Genomic DNA, 23,049 nt, shown 5'->3' on the forward strand with positions numbered 1-23,049 from the left:
TTCGATTGATGTCAGACGGGGATCAGAACGTTGATGATGTAAAATAGAAGCTTGGTTTTAGATTCAGTAACAATAACTAGCCACAGCTTTCCCCATTGCACGTGATCAAGATCAGAGGAGAGAGAATGGAAGAGAACTTGGTCGTTAACAGCCTTTGTAGTGTGGCCATAGACGGTAATGTCGTCAGCATAAATATCTACAAATGATCTTAGGATGTGATTTAAGAGATCATTTATGTAGATCAGAAAGAGAGTTAGGCCTAGAATGGACCCTTCAGGAACTCCAGCATTAATAATTAATTCTGATTTCTGGCTATCAACCACTTCTTTTATGAATTTATCAGAGAAATGGTTTAATAATTGAAAATGGCATTTCCAGCTATACCATAGCTGGAGATTTTGCAGAGTAGACTTTTATGCCATACCCTATCAAAGGCTTTGATATGTCAAGGGCAATTGCATATCAGTATGTATATAATTCCGGACTTACTGTATTGCTATTTGATCAATGGAATCTCACCTTACAGCAATTTTTAGTGGGGCCGTTCCATGCTATATTAGTGGAAATTGCTACGACTTTTCTTTATTCAATAGTTTTTCCCTGACAACAACGCTAACAGAGCTTACTTTAATTGGACTATTTGTTAATGCATATAGACATGTATGTTGAGCAACATGTTCGTATAATGAATTAAATAAATTGTATAATTCTATCTAACACAAATTATAAGTGTTGAGATTGCTTGTGCCCTGTTGAATGAGGTACGTCTCTGATCTTGTGTAGTTCTAGGCAGTCCAACTTCGCAGGCTCCATTTCAGAAAGTATTAGTCTATTTGGAATCGTCTAAGGCGAATACAGACGAGGCTGTACAGGCATTTTTTCAAGCCAGTGCACTTATTCTGAGTGTTGACATTTCAACCCTCATTTTCCGACGTTTATGTCACATCATCGCTGTGGAAGGAAGGTGAATAACCTCTTTTAGACACAATACAATGGTAACCAACTTCGTAATCTCTGAGTTTCAATATCTTTATCGACATCTTCCACATTTATCAGCACCATTATGACCATTAGCACTATTAGAAAGTTCAAAAAATAAATATAAACGTAAAACCAGAATCTAAACTACTATCCTCCACCCCATACCAGGGAGCTCCGTTTGCCAACATTAAGCGTTTTGTTCCAAACTTCCGGAGGTTGGAGTCCATTTACAGGAGAATAAACCTTACTCGCGTTCTCATACGTAGCCGGCATTATACAATATATTGATAATACTCAAAATTTCAGCTTATTCCAACATAACCTGTAACTGAAACAATTGTAAATCATAATTAAAATTCTCATCATCCGCAAAAAAATTGATCTTTTTCAATATTGCTTGTCTTCTATGGTAACGAGGGAAACAAGATACACACGAACTGACGAAACTTATCAAACAAAGCTAACAATTTTGTATACAAAAAACATAAAAAATTGGAAATAATCCAATACTTACACATAAAGCAACCAAGGAAATAATCAAAATTCCTGCAAAGACAAAAAAAAAAAAAACATAGAGTAAAAGATAAATAACTTTAAATTAAGCCAAAGAAAGTACACATATTAAACAATTCACAATAATGACACACACACACACACACACACACACACACACACACACACACACACACACACACACACACACACATATATATATATATATATATATATATATATATATATATATATATATATACTAGCAAAAGTACCTGTAGTTGACTGGGTTCAAAAACAGCCTACAGAAAATGGACTCTGATTTATGATAGGTTATGAAAAGGAAGGGTTGTAAAGAGATAGCTTCGAATTTGGGGGCATCAAAACCAAAGCAAAATATGATGAAAGTAAAAATAAAATAGATAAACCCCATAATTTATTATACCATACCTGTTCACACTGAAACACTTATCTCAATATTCTGTGGATCTATATTTAAAAAAAAAACCTTGTTAAACTTTGTGGCATAATATAATTTTATTATACCATATTTCTTCAAACTGAAACATAATTATCAAAGTATACTAACGCTGATAGATATGAAAAGTCTTTATTAAAGTTTGTGCCTATTTCCACAATTTTATTATACCATCCTTATTTAAGTTAAAACATACTTATCAAAGTATTATTATGTACATCTATATCAAAAACATTTGTAAACGTTTTTTGTTCATTTTTAAATTTTTTATTTCCATACTTTGTGGACCAGGCGCGAACGCAGACCCCACAATTTTAATGAACCACTGTTCTGCCAGATGAAACATACCCATTTCTGTGTCCCGATACATCTTTTACCATTATATGTAATCAGTTTTTTTTAATAGTCAACCATATAGGAGCCTATTCGTGACCACACACACACACACACACACACACACACACACACACACACACACACACACACACACACACACATTCAGCTTTATATTATAAATATATAGGTGCGTATACATGCAAGAGAAAAAATATCAGCTGTAGATCTCTAAACAAACCAGGTTACCTCTGCCTAAGCGAAAAGTTTGGGATAATTACATTTACTGCCATAGAAAATCTTCTTAATAAAAAGACATGAAACATCGATTAGTTGTAAGAATAGTATGTAACACCTCTTAGTAAATTATTTAACCCTTTGAATATATAGTAATTCTATTAAGACTAGTTAATGATAACTGTAAAAATGTAATCTAATCTCCTGTATTTGATAAAAGCATTCATTTATTAGTGTATTTGTTTTTATATGTTTATTTTTATATATACTAGCGGGGGTACCCGGCGTTGCCCGGGTGTTGTGAGGTGTGTGTGGGGGTGAGTGTGAGGGTGAGGGTGTAAATCAAAACAATAATATAAGGAAAATAAAGAATAAGCGAACGAAATAACTATAGTTAAATCTTAAAACTTCTTTTAAAAATCGGAAAAAAACAATGAACGTGATGAGAAATAAGCAATAAACGAACGAAAAAAAAAATGGCATAAATAACTCTGTTTAAATGTTAAAACTTAAAAAAATCGAAAAAACAAAAACAAACAAAAAACAGCGAACGTGATGAAAAAATAAATAGGCAACATAAAAAATTAACGAACGAAAAAAATGGCACAAATAACCGTGTTTAAATATTAAAATTTTAAAAATCGAAAATATATATCGGCGCCAACGTGCTGTCGCTATAACCACCACTTTCCGATCGCGTGAGCAAAGTAAGTTCGTTTTTTTTTTTGTCTATTTAAACTAATTCAAGAAAGAACGTTTTTCGCGCATGTGTGTTTGGCTAAATTGTCATAAAAGAATGATTTTTTTCTACCCTCCATCATCGCGGACGCCTATTTTCTATAGGAAATAATTGGCCGTTTTTTTTTCTACTATTCACATATTATTCGCCCATTATTTGCGTGAGAAATGCTTCACAAACCTAAGCGATATCAAGAACGCCTTCAGCTACTTGATCGCCACCAAAACCCAAGATTTTTACGTTACTGGCATAAATGCACTCGTTTTGCGTTGGCAAAAGCATGTTGATTCTGAGGGTGCTTATTTCGATCAACCAATTTTAGTTTGAGCCGATTATGTTCACCTGAATTTAAAAGTTGAAAACAGCAAAAACTTCCTTCTCAACCTGATACATATGCACACACGAAAGATAAACAGTTATAGAAAAATAGTGCGCGCACATTACTCGCCGCGTTGCATCTATATATGATAAAATTCAGAATAGCTGTTCATTATTTTATCAGACACTATAATCCCCTTTCTTGCCATTTCTCTTTTTCTCTCTCTCCCCTTATCTCTCTTTCTCTGTATATATATAAGCCTGGCGAATCCTAGAGTGGATGAAACGCAGAATATTCAGTGTAGCTTAATCGCCATATATATTTTATAAATTACTATATATATATATATATATATATATATATATATATATATATATATATATATATATATGTGTGTGTGTGTGTGTGTGTGTGTGTGTGTGTGTGTGTGTGTAGATCTTTATAAGTTTAGTGGAAGAGAACTCCGGAAGAATGTGCGATTATTAAGTAAAAAAAAATTAAAAAATTAAAAAAACGAAAACGAAAAAGTGTATCTCTACATTAATAACGGAGCCGCAGGAATTCCCCTCTGAACCAAAGTATCGTAGGTTTGAAACAACAGATGCCACATACAAATTCAATACAGCTAGGCTTTTAGCCACTATCTTATGTAAAACATTATTTGATTTTTTGAAAAACATTATTTGACATGGACATGCAAAAATCACAGTTGCTCTCTCTCTCTCTCTCTCTCTCTCTCTCTCTCTCTATATATATATATATATATATATATATATAATTTTTATTTACAGAAAGTTTACATGAAATAAGTCATCGGTACCGTCCGTTTCAAACATGTTAAGGGGGAACCATTTTAGATACCCATACAAAACTCTCTTCAACAAATACTCATCTGTTTTATAACCGAAATAGGAATCATATATCAACTGAACTGTCCCCCTCCAATATTAGAAATGTCCCCGTGGACAACATAAAAATTATACAACATGAAAATAATATTAAAAGTTAAAAATTCTTGAAGCGTCATATATATTAGAACCCTTCAACCCACTATAAATGATATCGCATTCGAGAAAAGCAGCAACGTTCTAAAATGTCTTGCGTAGTTCGTATTGGACGGACTTTATTAACGGTGTCCACGAACTTGCTGACTTTAACACTTGAATTTTAATCGACCTATATTTTTAATCGACTTTTCAACGACTCATCACACTTTACTGTATATTTTAGTTTTCACTTTTAATTCTCATTTTCGCTCCTTCAAACTTTTACTTCAACACCTGATGATGATTCGTGGACGAACCAAAAGCGGTCGTGACAGCAACAACTATGAAACTTTTATTAATATTTTTGCTTTTGAAACAAAAAATATTACACGGAAAATCGAAAAATTAAAAAAAAATGAATCATAAAGCTAAGTGTCTCCGTTGCATTTAATAATATTTGCTTGAATGAATATATATATATATATATATATATATATATATATATATATGATTACTTCATTTAATCACATAAATTAATATACGAAAGTATTATTTCATGCGTAACTTTAAGTATTTACTTCAACGGTGCTCAATACATAGGTAGAGCTAGGTAGTAAGTTAAACTACATATAGCGATTAAGCTACACAGAATATTCCGCGTTTCATCCACGCTAGCATTCGTCAGGCTTTGTGTGTGCTAAAAATACACACACAAAGGAAGAGGTGAACCAAAGGTCAACTGAGCCTTTGTCCTGTAAGTGCCTGCTCATTGGCTGATTAGGAAGGTAACGATGGAAACTAGGAATCTGATTGGCTAACTAAAAACTCAATAGAATGTGTGTATATAAAAACGCGAGACATCCACAACTCTTCGGATAAGCCTGACGAATCCTAGCGAGGATGAAACGAGGAATATTCTATATAGCTTAATTGCCATATATATTTTTATAACTTACTATATATATATATATATATATATATATATATATATATATATATATCGAGGAGAGACTACAACTTGCTGCTATGGTTTCAAATGATCTGAAATAATAGTAAGGAGAAATTGGATTACAAATATTTCTTATATGTTCTCCTCTCTTTTGGAAATAAGGTACGATTATGAATATCTCCAGTATCAAATAATCCTTATATACTGTGAAATTTAATTTATGTATGAAAACCAAATATGAGAAATATTTGGAATCAAGTCTTTCTCTGCTGTTATTTCAGATCATTTAAAAGTGTTGTGGTGGCACACATTCATTTGCATATGTGGATAGTAATTACACATAAATAGGAAGACTCAGTTAGTCTGAGGGTGTGTTCACCAGAAGCCACCGAAAATCGCCGAGAGCAGATATGTTTCTCCAGCAAAGACTCTCTTATTTGACACCATTATGTAAATATCCTGTAAATATACCTTTTCCTAATACACTTCTTATTTGATCTACCTTTGTTTGTTGAGTCGTCATTTGTATTGCTTTCTACGTTACTTGTTCCAACCTGCAAACTTAACAAAAAAACTATAGCAGCAAGATTTAGTTTTCCCTCCATCAAAGGTTTTAGGGAGATATCAGATGTTTTGTAATTCATATACAAAACTAGAAAAACAAATGACTATGTTTGAAACATTTTATGGCTGTAAAAAAGTGCGAAAAATAGGCTCTGAATAATGGATGATCCTCTTAATGCGCAACCATATGGGCAAATGTCACATAGCCTGCTACACAATTCAGGCCATTATCTTTCCAACGAGCCTTTATTTGTTAAATTCTGATTAATATTCGCAGAGATTTGGGACTTATAAAATTGTCATAAAACGTGGTATATATATAATATATATATATATATATATATATATATATATATATATATATATATATATATATATATATATATACTGATAGTCAAACTAAATATTGAAATCCTCATATCTTTGGTTTTATGGGTCGAAACTATATAAAAATCTGCAGACTTTTGAAGATTATAATACTAATCTATGGTTAAAATTTTATGACGATTGGTATAAATGAGCCTATTTTTTCAAACCAATAGATATGCCCAAATTTGCCTACATTTGTATATATAGAAAGTGTCATGCAGGCCAGCTCCAGTTTTGCTGCTTCGGTTGTCTTCCCTATGGCCTTGCCAGGACACTAATAATACTTTATAGTAAATACATCTCCTGTTTATTAAACTAAACACGCGTAAGTAATAGCACTAATACAAATAAGTAGGCACGTGCAATTTTACGGTTAAAACTGATAAGGCCTACCGTTTTAAAAGTTTTTTTAAAAATAAGTTTCCGATTAATTTTTAACTGTGTTTGAAATACTATAGAAACGTTGATCTCTAAAAGGAAATAATGTACTTTTGCCTGTGAAAAACAAAAAAGGTATAATGAAAAGTGTTTTCACGATGACTACGAAAACTCGTAAATTCAGCTAAATTTGAGAGTTAAATTAATTAATTGTAAGATTACTTTGAAAGAAAATTTTTTAGTTTTCTGGAACTATTTAAAAAATAATTCATAAAGTCTTAAGATACAGAATAAAAATACATCTTGTTTTTATAAAAAGAAAATATTTAATTATCTCCCAAAAGCGAGTTTAGTAGCAGAAACCGACCTTCATCGACCAAAACAAATCACAAGACGACGGGAAGAGTTTTATGGAAGCCTAAATTGTCATAAATTAAATTTTATTTTTAAATGTATAGAGAACTTGAAACGTACTATGATTTCTGTATTTTTGAAGATTGTAAAAAATATTCATTAATTCATGTAATTCTGTCTTGTAATGAAAAGGAAATATATTTTAATTAAACTATTTTTCAAAGTATACAATTAAGAATTTATTTTTATATATGTAAAGATTGATATTTAAGTTGGTATTAGTCTGAAGTTGAGGGGCCTTATAAACAATGGCCATCAGTATTATTGGTTAAAATTTCTCAAATTCAGTAATGTTCTAAAAATATTGATGAAATCTGTTTTATCCACGCTTTTCATGACAATATATATATATATATATATATATATATATATATATATATATATATATATATATATATACATATGTGTGTGTGTGTGTGTGTGTGTTTTCATTACAATATATATATATATATATATATATATATATATATATATATATATATATATATATAATTACATTTGAAATTTCCACGAGAATTGGATAATGTCGCTAAATAGGGTTTGCGGGTTGTATGAGAAAAAGTCATTGAAAATGTTTCTTATTTTAAAAATTATTACATGAAAAGTCATTTCGCGTAAAAAGTTAATTATTTATTTTACCCATCGAATCTTGATATATATATATATATATATATATATGTGTGTGTGTGTGTGTGTGTGTGTGTATATAGATAGATGTGTGTGTGTGTATATATATATATATATATATATATATATATATATATATATATATATATATATATATATATATATATATTCATGATACGACGGTTCCGGACAATTACCAATACAATTCCGATACAATTATCGATTCTGACTTTTTTTTAATTTGTAAAAGATTTGTTGCTTATTTTGCATTTTCAAATTGCCGTAAGCTCCGTGAATGTTCGCATATATTTTTTCAAACATCAAATATACACTTGAGAAAGATGTACTCGTACAATATATTTTTCTCCCCCCCCCCCGAGTACATCTTTCTAAATATATATTTTAAAATATATTTTCTCATAACTGACTGAAAATTGTCAGACAACTAAGAATTATTTTGAATTTGAAAACAAACCCGTTGTATTATTTCCTCTTTGGTGTACAAAATCCTATTTGAATAATTTCATAAATAATTGAAAACAGTTGACGACTGGTATGCAAAATAAGGAGACGGTGTAGAAATACAATACTAAACAAAGCCTTTTGTCATGTGATGATTTTAGCACATCCTTCTTAACATGAGAAGGACGGACTGGGAGTGGGGAGTTTTATTAACTTATCTGTGCCGCCTTTGTTAGAATTTAGTGTGGGAGCGTTATTTCTTATATAAATTTAACGTAAGTTGATCATCATTTCAAGGTCATTCTATTCTGTTAGGTATGTTCACTAAAATTTTTACCAGTAACCCTAAGTTCGATTTGCTAGGTTATCCGCCCCCTTAAGTAATCCAATTTACCAAATTTCCACAACTAACGATTACTACGATATTGTCCCATTGACTACTGTACACTCAATAACCCTTATCCTTGAGTGGCCTCCGGGCCTTGATAGTAGTGACTCCGATGCAAAAAATAAAAAATATGCGTAAATGTTATGCGTACACGTGCCTCTATCTCTTTCTCTCTCTCTCTCTCTCTCTCTCTCTCTCTCTCTCTCTCTCTCTCTCTATATATATATATATATATATATATATATATATATATTACGTAAGCATGAAACGCTAGTGTCCGTAGGTATGAAGAATAATTATTATTTTATTAGAATTATCAAGCCCATTTAAGAATTCTTAAGTGTGGGTACTATCTACGGAATTATAAACAGGGAAGTCAACTAGCATTTATGCAATGTTCACGGCTTCAGCTCTTGCGAACACTCTAGATTGTCATTGTATTCGCCTGAATTCGACATTTAATAGTTCATAATTCCCTGCATTTCCATGGCAATTGTTTAGTGACCCTGAGGTAGAGGGTTAACAAATGGAGCAAAAGGTAGCTTCATGACTCAGGTCGAATCATATATATATATATATATATATATATATATATATATATATATATATATATATATATATATATATATATATATATAATGGTTGTATTGATTGGTTTCCAAACCACACCCAAGTATCTTATAAAACTAATGTGATTTTGACTCACGTTTCAATATCGATTCTTTTTTTGGTTTGATGAAGTATCATCCTTGAATTGGGATTTCACTGAAACATGTATGCACATATGTAACCAATAATGTTTGTATAAAGACACACACACACACACACACACACACACACACACACACACATTGCCTAACATTTTCTTTTATTTAATATAATATTCTAAAATTAAACTCTGCACTAGTCTATTTTTTTTTTTTGCGGAGTTCTTTGTTTATATCCATCCCCGCAAACTAACTGTATCAATCTGTGTAGTATTATTTGTGTAAATCATAGCATCACCAGAAAAGCCGCTTAATACATAACATAATATGTACTGTCGGAAATATCTTTTACTTTTATACACTCCACTGAGACCTAGATGACTGCTGTGATAGGGGCAGGATTTATAACAAAGGCAATAATGAATGAAGGAAACTAATAAAAATCCATAAAATAATCTACATTTACAAAACAACTGGACTAAAAAAAAAAATCGCATTTAGCATAAGTATTAATATATTTAAAGTTTTCGGCAATTAATAAAGCGTAAAATAAAGAACTAAAACGGGACTAAATAATTCCTCTTAGAATAGAATTATCTGAGTTAGCTCCCTTATATTTCAAATCAAGTTATCCCCCTTAGACTTATTTTGACCGATCTGCTTGGATAACTGACTGTATATTTATCTGTAAAGTTGAGTTTTTTTTCTCGCTTTGATATTCATATTTATTTATATAGTTTATTTATTATTTTATTTATTATATAATATATTTATTATTTTATTTATTATATAGTTTATTTTCACAAAAAAATTACAATGAAAATTTTGAAAAAGAAATTAAAAAAAAGATAAAAGCAAAATTTGATGAAGAACAAACTTAGGCACAAGCCACAAGGCCCTATGAGAAATTGTGCAGGGAGAGGGTACAGGGTCTTTATGACTCAAGTACATTTATTTGGACTATGATGTATTACCCTTGACGGGCAACATTTACCACAATACCACATTCACTCTATGGAAAACTAACTAATACAACCTCAGCGTTTGAAAAGAAACATATATGAAATTTAGGAATATCTGTGTGTGTGTGTGTGTGTGTGTGTTTGTGTGTGTGTGTTTGTGTGTGCATTTTTTTAAATAACTGCGTGAGTGTGTGTGTGTGTAGAAAAGTTCAATTCATTGGGAAAAAAATAAAATTCTGAATTTGGCGAAAAAGAAAGTTTGTGGGGGTGGAAGGACTAGAAAAAATGTTCATGGTGAAAAATAAAATTGCCTAGTGCCTTGTTAGTATGGACCCTCCCTGTGCTAATCTAGGTAGTTAGATCACCTACTGTTTTCTGTGAAGCCGAAAACAAGCGGGGATATCTCTACTGGGGATTAGGGGGAAATCATCTCAGGTGTGGGGAAGGAGAGATAAAACAACAAAGGGGTGGGGGGTGTTGGAAGGCGACATCCAAGTAAGAGGTGACCGAGAGTGGAAAAACCAGAAAAAGGTAGTGCAAGGGTAGGGTAAACTCGGAAGTTCTCTAATGCCAAAGAAAAAAAAAAAAAAAAAAAAAAAAACAGGAACAGAATCTCATTTGTACTACCAGTCAAGTCTTTTTAACTTGCTAAACTTTGCCTAGCGAGATGGGTTCTATAGGACGCAGTAACGCGTGTTCCATGCTTTACGGTGGTAACACGAATTCAAACTTGGCGCCTCGACGGATGCATAAGCTAGTGTCATGCACCCACCTGTTGTCAAAGGCCACTGGAGGCAACCTCTTCCAATCGCATCTGCTCTTCACTTTAAGCAAATGTTTAAAGTAAACGATCAGATCCCGATCCGGAACAGATATCCCTTTGTAGACTTGCTTGAGGCGTATGATCCAGATCACCATTCTCGCTACTGCTAGCATCGCCAGAAAAACCATTCTTTTCTTCCTGGGCAGCGGCGGATCTATGTTCTCCATAAAATACGACTGGTCGAGTTCAAGCGGGCGCTTGGCATCGATGCGAACCGCTACTTCGTTGACGTACCCTAAGAAGGTCTGAAGTCGGCTGCAACGAAAAAATGCGATTCGACCTCTGATATTTAAAGTCGACTCTTTTTACTTAAAGATGATTGCAGCGAACTTCTTAATATACTTAGTCATGGATATGCAATCGACTACATGAAGTAACCTAATTTGCATATTCCTTTGAAAAACGAGTTTTAATTACTTTTTTATTTGTTAGGATTTCTTATTACATGATTGATTTCATTTAACTATTACGCTGAATTCTATTTATGTATAGTTTGCATTCTGCATAATTGCATAGAATTTAAGGTAAAAATGTTCAATCACACGGATATCTCTCCCCCCCCTCTCTCTCTCTCTCTCTCTCTCTCTCTATATATATATATATATATATATATATATATATATATATATATATAGATATAGATATATATGGTAAAACTGGTAATTAGTAAAAACCTGAAGAGAGTGTTCAATACTATTGCAGAGCAAATATGTGTTTTATTTTTTTATTACCGTTTTATCTTTTTGGTTACATATGTTTCGGATGTTGGACCGTGTTTACGATCTAACAGCCTCGTCAGTCCTTACAGAAATGGTTGGTTAGTATTAGGAAGAATTGTTTTTAGAAGGAATACGAAAAAAAAAAAGGGAAGAAAGAAAAACGGGGGTTGGGGTAGGAGATAATAGGGAGGGAAGGCGAGTAATGACAATATTTCAGTTTTGAAGGTTAAAATATATTATGTTGTATTGTGTGTGTGGGAGTAGCAGATTCAGGTAGGCTTGGGTGGAGCTATGTGGATATAGGGAGGGGGAGGTGGAGAGAGTATGGTAAAGAGAAAAGAGAGGGGGTAATGAGAGGAGAGGGAAATAGGAGTTTCAATTTTTAGGAGTTTAAAATTTTGGAGTTTAAAATTTTGACTACTTTTTTCCTTGTTCAATAAGGTATATTAATTAGATGAGAGCGAGAGAGAGAGAGGGAGAGAGATAGATGGGAGGAAAAGGAGATAGATAGAGAGAGAGAGAGAGAGAGAGAGAGGTAGAGAGATAGATGGGAGGAAAGGGAGAGAGAGAGGGAGAGGGAAAGGGTTAGTGTAGCTGTCATGTTTGGAAGTTACAATGTTTCATTTATGGTTTTCGTGGTCGTTGTCGTATTCCTTCTAAAAACAATTCTTCCTAATACTAACCAATCATTTCTGTAAGGTCTGACGAGGCTGTTAGATCGTAAACACGGTCAAACATCCGAAACATATATAACCAAACAGATAAAACGATAATAAAAAATAAAACACACACACATATATATATATATATATATATATATATATATATATATATATATATATATATATATATATACTAACATGACGCCCGGCATTGCTCGATCGTAATATAGGCTTAAATATGATATTTTGATTAATGCAGATTGCGTATTTATTAAGTTATTAAGAGGAGAGGTAGATTTTGACGGGTTACACCGCTCAACCCTACCAACGGGGTTGGGGCCTCAAGGAGGTCACTTATGACAGGAAACTCAGTGCACACTCACACCCTTTGATTTACACTCATAACTTATGAAAGAGGTGCCAATAAGAAAGATGGGAATGCTATGCACGCTCACACCGTTAGGTGTAGAGCTACCGAACTTGCCATGATAACACGGCCATGTAAAGAGGGGGAGGTTGTACGTGGTTCAATCGCTCACTCACACCAACGGAAGTGATGGCTCCATGTGGTTCACTCATAATGGGGAACCCTAATTAGTGGTAATACGCTTGTGTCACTAAAAATTTCAAGTACTGTCTGATTTGTTCGTTTGATGGAGTTGCTCTGTTTTTGATAAATCAAAAGTTTGAAGCTATCTCTTTACACGCACACTTTTCATATCCTTTCATAATTTCGTAAATCAAAATTCATTTTTTAAGATTCTTTTTTAATCCAGTCAAAAATAGGTACATCTGCTGGCATATATATATATATATATATATATATATATATATATATATATATATATATATATATATATATATATATATAACTACTTAATTTACTCACATAAAATTAATATACGAAAGTATAGATTTATGCGTAAACTTAAAGTATTTACTTCAAAAGTGCTCAATACGTAGGTAGAGCTAGTTAGTAATTTATAAAATATATCTGGCGATTAAGCTACACTGAATATTCCGCGTTTCATTGACTCTAGGACTCTTCAGGCTTCAGATGAAACGCGGAATATTCTGTGTAGCTTAATCGCCATATATATTTTATAAATTACTATATATATATATATACATATATATATAAATATATATATATATATATAAATATATATATATATATATATCACTCTTTAATTTTTTGCTTTCTTGTTTTCTTTTTTTCACTACTATATATTAGGTGTAATATAATAATCGATAGAGAATTGTCTCTATAATAATAAATACGTAATACATTTTAGTGTATCTTACGACCGGCTTGCTATATATATATATATATATGTGTGTGTGTGTGTGTGTGTGTGTGTGTGTGTGTGTGTGTGTGTGTGTACAGTGACGCCAAAAAGAAAGTCCTCACTTGTCATTTTTTCAAAAACCGCAAATTTAAGCTAAATTTAGTGTAACTATTTAAACAACCTATACCTTATTTGATTTCTCTATAATTTTTCTTGCTCATATTTGTCTTTTAATTGAAGTATCCGAGTGTTGATATCAACTTAAAAAATCAACTTCAAATCGAAAAAGCAAAAAGAAACTTCACAACAACGAACGAGTTTAAAACCAGCTAAAAATATGTACTTTTTTAGCAACAAGCGTCTCCAATCGTACTTGTTGGTGTTCCAGGTTATACAACACTACATTTAGTTCTTATACCTCGACTTTTTCTAAGTGATCGCTAGGATCTCAATCATCTCCACTTTTCTAGTTTATCCAATCGAGAAATCGGCTGCAGATCGAAATGTGATGTGAAGACGGTACAAATGACTGTGCAAAAGCACCAAAGCACCAACAGTGTTTGTGATGCCCCTAAATCTGGTCGTCCTGGAGTTACTTCTTACAAAGAAGACAATGCGATTAAGATCTGCAGCCTCTGAAACAGATTGGAAACTGCTCCCCAAATCCAACAACTGTGTAATATTTTTAAAAGTGCTCTCTTTCTACAGTTAAGAACAGATTGAACAAATTTAATTTGAAAACGTCGTTTGGACTTCGCCAAATGCAGTGAAGATCATAATTCTTCATATTTGCCGAAAGTGAGTTTTTTTTTATCGACGAAAGCAAGTTACATTGGCTAAGCAGTGATGATAGGCAGTACGTCCGTCGAAAGAAAGAAGAAGAATTTAATCCTAGGTGCACAGTTTCAACGCTGAAAGGTGGCGGAGGTTCAGTTTTGGTGTGAGGCGTTATGTGCCAATCACCCAAAGCCTATAGTTCACTTGCAAGGTCGAATTAATTCGACCAAGTACATTAATATGTTGACTAAGCATTTTCTACCCTACTTTGTTCGGAATTTGGATGATAATTCCATCTTCATGCAGGATAATACTCCCATTCACACAGCTGGCAATGTTAGTTCCTTGAAGAGCATGATATTCTGTGTTTGGATTATCTTGCGCAATCTCCTATCGAAAACGTATGGCATTACATCAAGCAACAGCTACGCAATGATAAAATTTCAAATCTGGAAGAACTTTGGACAAAAATTAAAGAGAAGTGGAATGCTCTTTCACTGGAGTATTGCCGCCGACTAATCCAAGGAATGCCCAAAAGATGCAAACTGTCAAATTGCAGAAGGGCTATGCTACTAAATATAAACTACTTCATTGTGTTCTTGTTTTATTTGTGTTGCATTAATGTTCTAAAGTCACATTTAAATAACAATTTTCCATTTCCATTGTGCGGAGTTTCTTTTTGCCTTCTCGATTTTAAGTTAATTTTTTAAATTGACGTGAACACTAGGATACTTTAATTAAAAGTCAAATACAAACAGGTATAATTATAAAAGAATAAAAGGCAAATCAAATAAGGTATATATATATATATATATATATATATATATATATTCATACAAGTATTGTTAAATGGCACGGAATGTTGTTGCTTAATAAACTTTCTTTGTGTTCTTTTTTATTTTTTTTTAATTGTTTTCTTGTTTCTCAGTTGAATCTGTGTAAGAAAGTTACAAGTCGTCTTGGTCCATTTTTTTGTTTTGTTTTTGGTTGTTCTTTGCGAGTACTTTCGACTGAGTTTTCAATAGTCGTCTTCAGGCAGTTTTGATTATTGGTAAAAAAAAAATGAACCAAGACGACTATCGAACTTTCTTACACAGATTCAACCGCGAAACAAGAAAGACAATGAGAAAAAAATTGAAAAAGCTTATTAAGAAAGACCATTCCTTGATAGTTAACAATTTTTTTCTGAATGAAAATATGCTGCCCAAATACACAATATATATTCTACAGCCAAACAATATACAACTTATATTTACATGATTATATTATATAATTACATAATCTCTCACATTCTTAAGGTATCTATCTATATAATACTAAAAGTCTATGGATCTTGTATGTTTGCAATCAGATTTCCGGTTTTCAACATCCGGTTGCGCATGCGTAAATAGCAACGTCTTCAATCCGTTATTCCAATTCCAGAATTTTTATATCGCTTTTAATACAAACAATTTCATTTAATTTGATCAAATAGTTATTTATATATACAAATAATACATAGATTCATAGATAATTATAATATATATTATAAAATCTATTTATCTATGAATCTATTAATAATATGAAATATTACCCTATACAATTTATGGAAAGAAAACACCTCTCACTTTCCCTCTAATAGATTTCAACACTCCTACTCCCTCTGTTTTCGTTACGTACGCGAGAAATAGTTACGTGTATGTGTGAGAGAAAGAAAAAGAGAGCGATGTAAAACTGGATAGAGTTATCCCCCTTAACTAATGCAGACCTTTTTACTAGAGGGCGTTATTACAAAAAAATTTCTTTTTCTTCTTCCCATGTTTTTTAAAGTCGTCTGCTTACATTTCCAAACGGAAAGCTGAATCGGTAAATGCACACATTTCTATTACATTAAATAGTGTTTTCCTTTACACAATGGGTACTGAATGTTTGCTTAAATTAAATGAAAAAAGTTACATTTTATTTTCATTTTCTATTTAAAAAGCCATTATTAACATGTGGAGAGTGTTTTTTTTATTATTCTGTACTTTCAACTAACAATTTCATTTAAAAGATGATATATCAAAATTTGAATTTAACTATAATAAGGATTATGATACCTGTTCAGTGCATATTTACCTATAAGTATGACCAACCACTTATAATTCAGTAACTGTAATTTAAAAAGAAATAACAATTATAATAAACAGAACGACTCATAGAAATCTATCTATATTCTTTTTTCATTTTAATATACTTTCATAGAAATGCTTCTGTTATGTAAAAAAAAACTATTTTCTTTATGCCACAAGTGTCACGCTCATACATGAATTCCATAGCTAATATAACGTACTGACCCAACGGGTCACGGGTGGTCTAGTTATATATATAAATCCGTAATCCTGTCTGTTTGTTTGTTTGTTCACACTTTGATTAATATATACAAAAGTTTCCTTACTTTACTCTTTCATTTATTTCTATATATAGCTTCATTCTTGGAAACTAGATACAATAAAAAGATTATGTCATTTGCATATGACATTAAGAAAAATCGATTTTATTAAATAGCGGTATCTTAATGTTTCTAGCGAGAGAATTGTTTTCAGTGTTTTATTTAAAATTGTTTTTAATACATTTTAAACAATAATTATATTGATAAAATTTATTTTTTGGGGAATTATTATTTCAACATCGAATTTTTAAAAAACTTTTAGAGTTATTTGCCCCTCAGAATCTTCCGATCATTTCATTTGTTTGTTGTTATTATTCTTTAAACAGCTATACAGAAATCGCAAATTTTACGATGTGACCCATCGTTGTTTAATACCTAAAAAAATAGGATCTACTGCCCCCCTCTGAATAGCAAAATTTACACTTTTCTTTCTTTATTTTTCACGTTAATCTCATCGATTACAAACTTTAATTTCTAATTTAAAAAAAGGTAAATTTTTACGACGTGACTCAACGTCTTTTAACCCCTAAAAAAATTAGGACCTACTTTTTGGGGGCCCTAATACGTTTAAACAATCTTTATAAATAATATGAAAGAAGTAATTTCGAAAAAAAGAAAATTAACATTTTAAAGTGGGGGATCACTTTTTTATATAAATTTAACGTAAAAATGAACACCCATTTTTGCCCACAAAGCATTCAACGAGATATATCATCTCTAGCATTTTTTTTTCAAATTTAGCGATCGAGATGGATTGGGCAAAACATACAGTTTTTTTGTTTGGTGGGCGTGGGAATTACATTTGAAACATCTGGTGGAGAGGGTATCAAGTACTTCTTCATTTAAGGAACGATTAAATTTACATGTTTTTATCCGTTCTTTTATTTATGGAATTGTTGTGAGGGTATCCACCAATGATGAAAATGATTAGTGTAGCAGGTGTGTTCCAAACGGTACTTCATGTCAACCCAGGCAACGCTGGGTACCCATGCTAGTATATATATATATATATATATATATATATATATATATATATATATATATACACACACACACACATATATATATATATATGTGTGTGTGTGTATATATATATATATATATATATATATATATATATATATATATATATATATATATATATATATATATATATTACAATAGAAAAACGCGAGCATGGAAAGTAATATTGTAAAACTTAAACATGGAAAACTAAAGGAATAGTTGTTAAAACTGGAAAAGAAAAGGACAAGATATTCTAGCAAAAAAAATTATAAATTTATAATTTAAAATATTGCAGCATAAAGAATTGATTATACAATGTTATAAATTGAATTAAAAAAAAATTGGATGCTGCAATATTTTAAGTTATAAATTTATTACATTTTTTACTAGAATATCATGTCCTTTTCTTTTTCAGTTTTAACAACTAATTCTTTACTTTTCCATGTTTAAGCTTAACCATATTACTTTTTTATGTTCGCATTACTTTATTGTATTCCATGATTTTTCCAGGCTTCGAATACCGGTTCTTTGGTTAATTTTAGTTAGTTTTTCACCGGTTCTTTGGTTAATTTTAGTTAGTTTTTTTTTGCCGCCATGAACATATATATAATAACAATGTACAGCACTCGTCTGCTTTCAATAAGATCCCTCCAATTATCTCCCTTTCGTGCTTTCATTCTCTCTGTTCACTTGTTACTTCTCTTTTAGCGACAGCAGTGAATTATTAGCAAGAGTAGTCGCTGAAGCGACGTGGTTGCTATGGAGACCAGTAATAAAAAGCGTCGCTCACTTCCTTACATATTTTTACGATTTTGAACACCAGTAAATTCATCATAACTTTTGTTTTACTGAGCGAAAATTGAAAAAAATCTTGTCACACTATAGCTGAGAAGGTGATCTATAAACTGTAATAATTGTTGGAAATAAGGTCGAAAAATGAGTGAGCGGTGAAGCTTTAAAGCAGTTTTAAACGACTAAAACTGCCACTTAACCATATATTCAAACACGGTAGTGTTTGAATTATATATATATATATATATATATATATATATATATATATATATATATATATATAAATTGGGGATGGAATTTTTTAAATAAAATCTTTGATAAAAGAAACTCTTTCCCCTTTAAAATAGTACGTATGCCGCACAAAGATAGTACCTGCCCTGTTTTTATGTTTTATGGAACCATTATGTCAGAGTTTTTAAGAATAGCTCGCGTTACCTTAAAATTAATAGATTTTATACCACCAGTTTCTAGCTTAGTAATAAGGATGATAAAACAAGGCGGGGATAAAACAAAAAATATTTAACAGTTAAATAAAACATTTGTTCGGTATATTGATGCTTTTTAATCGTATAAAATTAACCAGAATATATTAATAAAGGAAATCCAAAACTATATAATGTAATCTAATGCAATGCATAAAATGTATTATACAAATATATATATACGCTGTGTAAACAAATCGAGCGGAGGTATTTCGGACGATATCAAAACATCGTTAAACTCACTACTCGTTCAAGCAGCCGCCAATAGCGTAATGGTTAGGAGCCTTGACTGCCGTACAAACGGTCGGGTTTCAATCCTGGCTTGTCAAGTGGATGGGTTAGCAATAGGAAGTCCTTTGGGTCCAACATTGGTTAATATTTTTGTCGGGTTTCAAGAAAAACTGGCTTTTGATTGTTTTCCTAAATGGCAAAATAATGCTGAAACAGCTTTAATTAATTCACGTGACTAAAATATAAATTTTCTCTGTTCTATCCTCAGTCAGAGGAGGAGAACATCTAGACTAGTGTAATTGTCATTTTTTGTCCCAATCCATAGTGACATTAGCGGGGGGATTGAATGCTCCTGCCCCACATTAAATTAAAACCCACTCTTATATCTAGATTGCCCTCATACATTAAGTCTGCGCGTTTAGCGATAAAAATACTATTAAAAACTTAAGTGTGACAGACTGAGAGATGAACAGAGTACTCTTTGGTTTCTTCTTCTTCTTCTTCTTCTTATTATTATTATTATTTTTCTTCTTCTTCTTCTTCTTCTTCTTATTATTATTATTATTATTATTATCATTATTATTATTAGGTGTGCTATTTCCGTTACGTGGATGGCATTTTTGTCATGTGTTCTCCTTGTACGGAAGCTGAGGGGTTATTAGAACAATTAAACTTGCTTCACCCTGCATTGACGTTTACTATGGAGGGTGAAGTTAATGACTCATTACCGTTCTTAGCATATATAAAAAAACAAAACAAATTTACAGCGCAATACATTAGCTGGGGTTCGTTCTCCACTAAAATCAGAAAATTAAATCTGATTAAAACTTTAGTGCATCGGACTTTGTTGATCTGATCTAGTGCTAAACTAGATGCTGAACTCCAAAGCATAACTGAGATACTTTTGGCTAATGGTTATCCTTTACACGTAATTCAAAAATGTGTGAGGGATAAAATCTTGACGTTTAAAGGTGGAACGTTTGTGGACCCTCAAAAATGTGTCCATATATGTGAAACTCCCGTGGATTTGGTGTCAAAAGCCAGGAGTTTTCACATAAAAATGCTACAACCGTTTCACGTTACTATTTTGCAACGAAGGTTCGAACAGTGTTTTGGGACCAGAAATGCTTTCCCCTCCTTTCGAAAGGATGGTATTCCTACCACTCAATATAATATGGTTCTTTATCCGTTCAACGGTCAGTGTGGAGCTGACTACGTGGGCCATACCATTTAAAATTTGGAGGTTAGAATTTCCCAACATGTTCCCCCTTCGATACGTAGGCACAAAAAAGGTCAACACCGGGCGTTTACCAACTCATAAGTCGGCCATTGGTGAACATTTATTACAGTGCCAAACCTGCACTGACGGATACACTGATGAAACTTTCTCGATTTTACACAGAGCGCGCTCGAGAATTAACTTAAAAATTCTACAGGCAGTATCAATTAATTTGCGCCAAAAATCCCTGTGTAAGCAAAGAGAGTATACCCATAATTTAGAACTTATGGGTATTCGCTGAGATTATTTCCTTTTCTCCTATTTCCTGTACAATTTCTTTTTCTTTTTACCCTCGCTATTAATTTATGGCCTTTTGACCACGTTTTTAAACGATTTTTTCTCCCCCGTTGCCAATGTTAATCTTGAAAAGGGTTGACTGAAAGACGTCTCTACACTGTTTTTTTTTCTGACCACCCCTTATTTATCCCTTTTATCTAATGTATGTTTGTTAAACATGCAATTAGAACTTAGGAGAAATATACTTTAGAAGTGTATTTTGATCTTCTTTGTGAAAGTTTTTTTAATGGTTTAAACTATAGAAAGAAAAAAATCCAAACCCTCAGCAATTAATAATGGCACTACGTTCGGTGTTATTCAAAAGTGTCATAAAATTATGTACCCATAAATCTCTCTCTCTCTCTCTCTCTCTCTCTTTATATATATATATATATATATATATATATATATATATATATATATATATTTTAAAGGAGATTAGAACAATAGTCTAAAGAGCTGAGTGTATTTTAATGTAACAGTGAAATTACTAGTTTAATTAAAATACAGGAAATAGAAAGTGCTCGTTGTAATTTAGATATATAATAAGCTCGATAGTTAAATGTCCTAGAGCTAATTCAATATTAAGTAATGTGATTGATAATTTAAAATTTAAAAATCAAATTATAGTTAAATTAAAAATCCGTTCCATAAGAAGGAACAACAACAAAATCAATTATCTGTACGATCGTTTCGGAAAACAATGCTTTTTATTGTGGTATACATCAAGTTATGTACAATAATTACATATAGTTTTTTAATAAGCAAGTACTAATGATAATAGGGGGTGATAAGTAGTAAAATGGATTAATCCTAATCTTATAAATAGAACACTGGTAAATTAAAAAAAGTATATCCTTTTTGAATTTGGAAACAAACGAATCTCACAGGTAAGGAAGACGTTTTTTATAACATGAATAGGTTAGCCAAATTAATTAAGAGTAGGTAACTTGATCTAATAGCTGGAATTTTTTTTTCTTGTGATTAAGGGATGTGGTGTTTGATTAACATTGCTGCAGAGCCATGATTTAATAGACTGTTTTGTTTTTAAATCCTCGAAACAGTGTTTCATTTAAACAACTAGTGATCCCTTAAATTAACATTAAGACTATTGTAAATTCGAAAGAGCAAGTTGATGCATTGATTGCAGGTGATTAAATTATTACTGACTAATTAGTTTTTCCAACAAATGATAAAAATATAAAAATTAAGTAAGTTTTAAATGTTAGAAACTTCCAACTCTCTCTCTCTCTCTCTCTATATTGTTTTGAAAATAAGTATCCACTGACACGTGTTCGGTTGTCTACGACCCATCAGAGTGGCTGAATCTAGCGAGATTCGAAATCGGGACCCCACTGTAATGAGCCTAAACCCCTTACCGCTCATCCATCTCGCACGACTATTTGGATATATCGCGATTTAGATGTTTATTTTTGTTTTTGCGATTCGTTTGGAAGGACTTATTATTTACGAAAGTGCATTATTTTACCTAAATGCGAGCTGGGACTAATTTCTCCTTTAATCAATTTGGTACCCCTATATGGGGAGCGGCATATATATATATATATATATATATATATATATATATAAAATCTTGACGTTGAAATTTTTTTCACACATATATATATATATATATATATATATATATATATATATATATATATATATATATACGGTCGGTCGTAAGATACGCTTAAATATGATTTACGTATTTATAATTATAGAGACAATTCTCTATCGATTATTATATATTGAACCTAATATAGGGTAGTGAAAGCAAGAAAGCAAGCAAATCCACAGTTTTATATATATATATATATATATATATATATATATATATATATATATATATATATATATATATACTTGCAGTTGTACCCGTCGTTTACTGGGTAAAAAAAGAATCTTAAAAACTGAAC

At 31.6% G+C, this 23,049-nt stretch overlaps 1 protein-coding gene across 4 annotated transcripts in view; it reads right to left on the reverse strand.

Annotated features, from left to right (window-relative positions):
* The window catches only part of LOC145260471 (cysteine-rich venom protein latisemin-like), a 145,208-nt gene that overhangs the window by 111,683 nt on the left and 10,476 nt on the right, over positions 1-23,049 (reverse strand). For all 4 annotated transcript variants that reach the window (XR_013864305.1, XM_080118562.1, XM_080118563.1 and 1 more), the window contains exon 2: positions 1,496-1,527. Coding sequence is in view for 3 of the 4 variants with exons in the window: in XM_080118562.1 (XP_079974688.1) it covers positions 1,496-1,527 (32 nt within the window). In the remaining variant the exon portion in view is untranslated. The remainder of the gene's footprint in view (positions 1-1,495; positions 1,528-23,049) is intronic.

The sequence above is a fragment of the Euprymna scolopes genome, chromosome 36 (genome assembly GCF_053919585.1).
Source record: "Euprymna scolopes isolate OS-2025 chromosome 36, ASM5391958v1, whole genome shotgun sequence".
Classification (NCBI taxonomy): Eukaryota; Metazoa; Mollusca; class Cephalopoda; order Sepiida; family Sepiolidae; genus Euprymna; species Euprymna scolopes.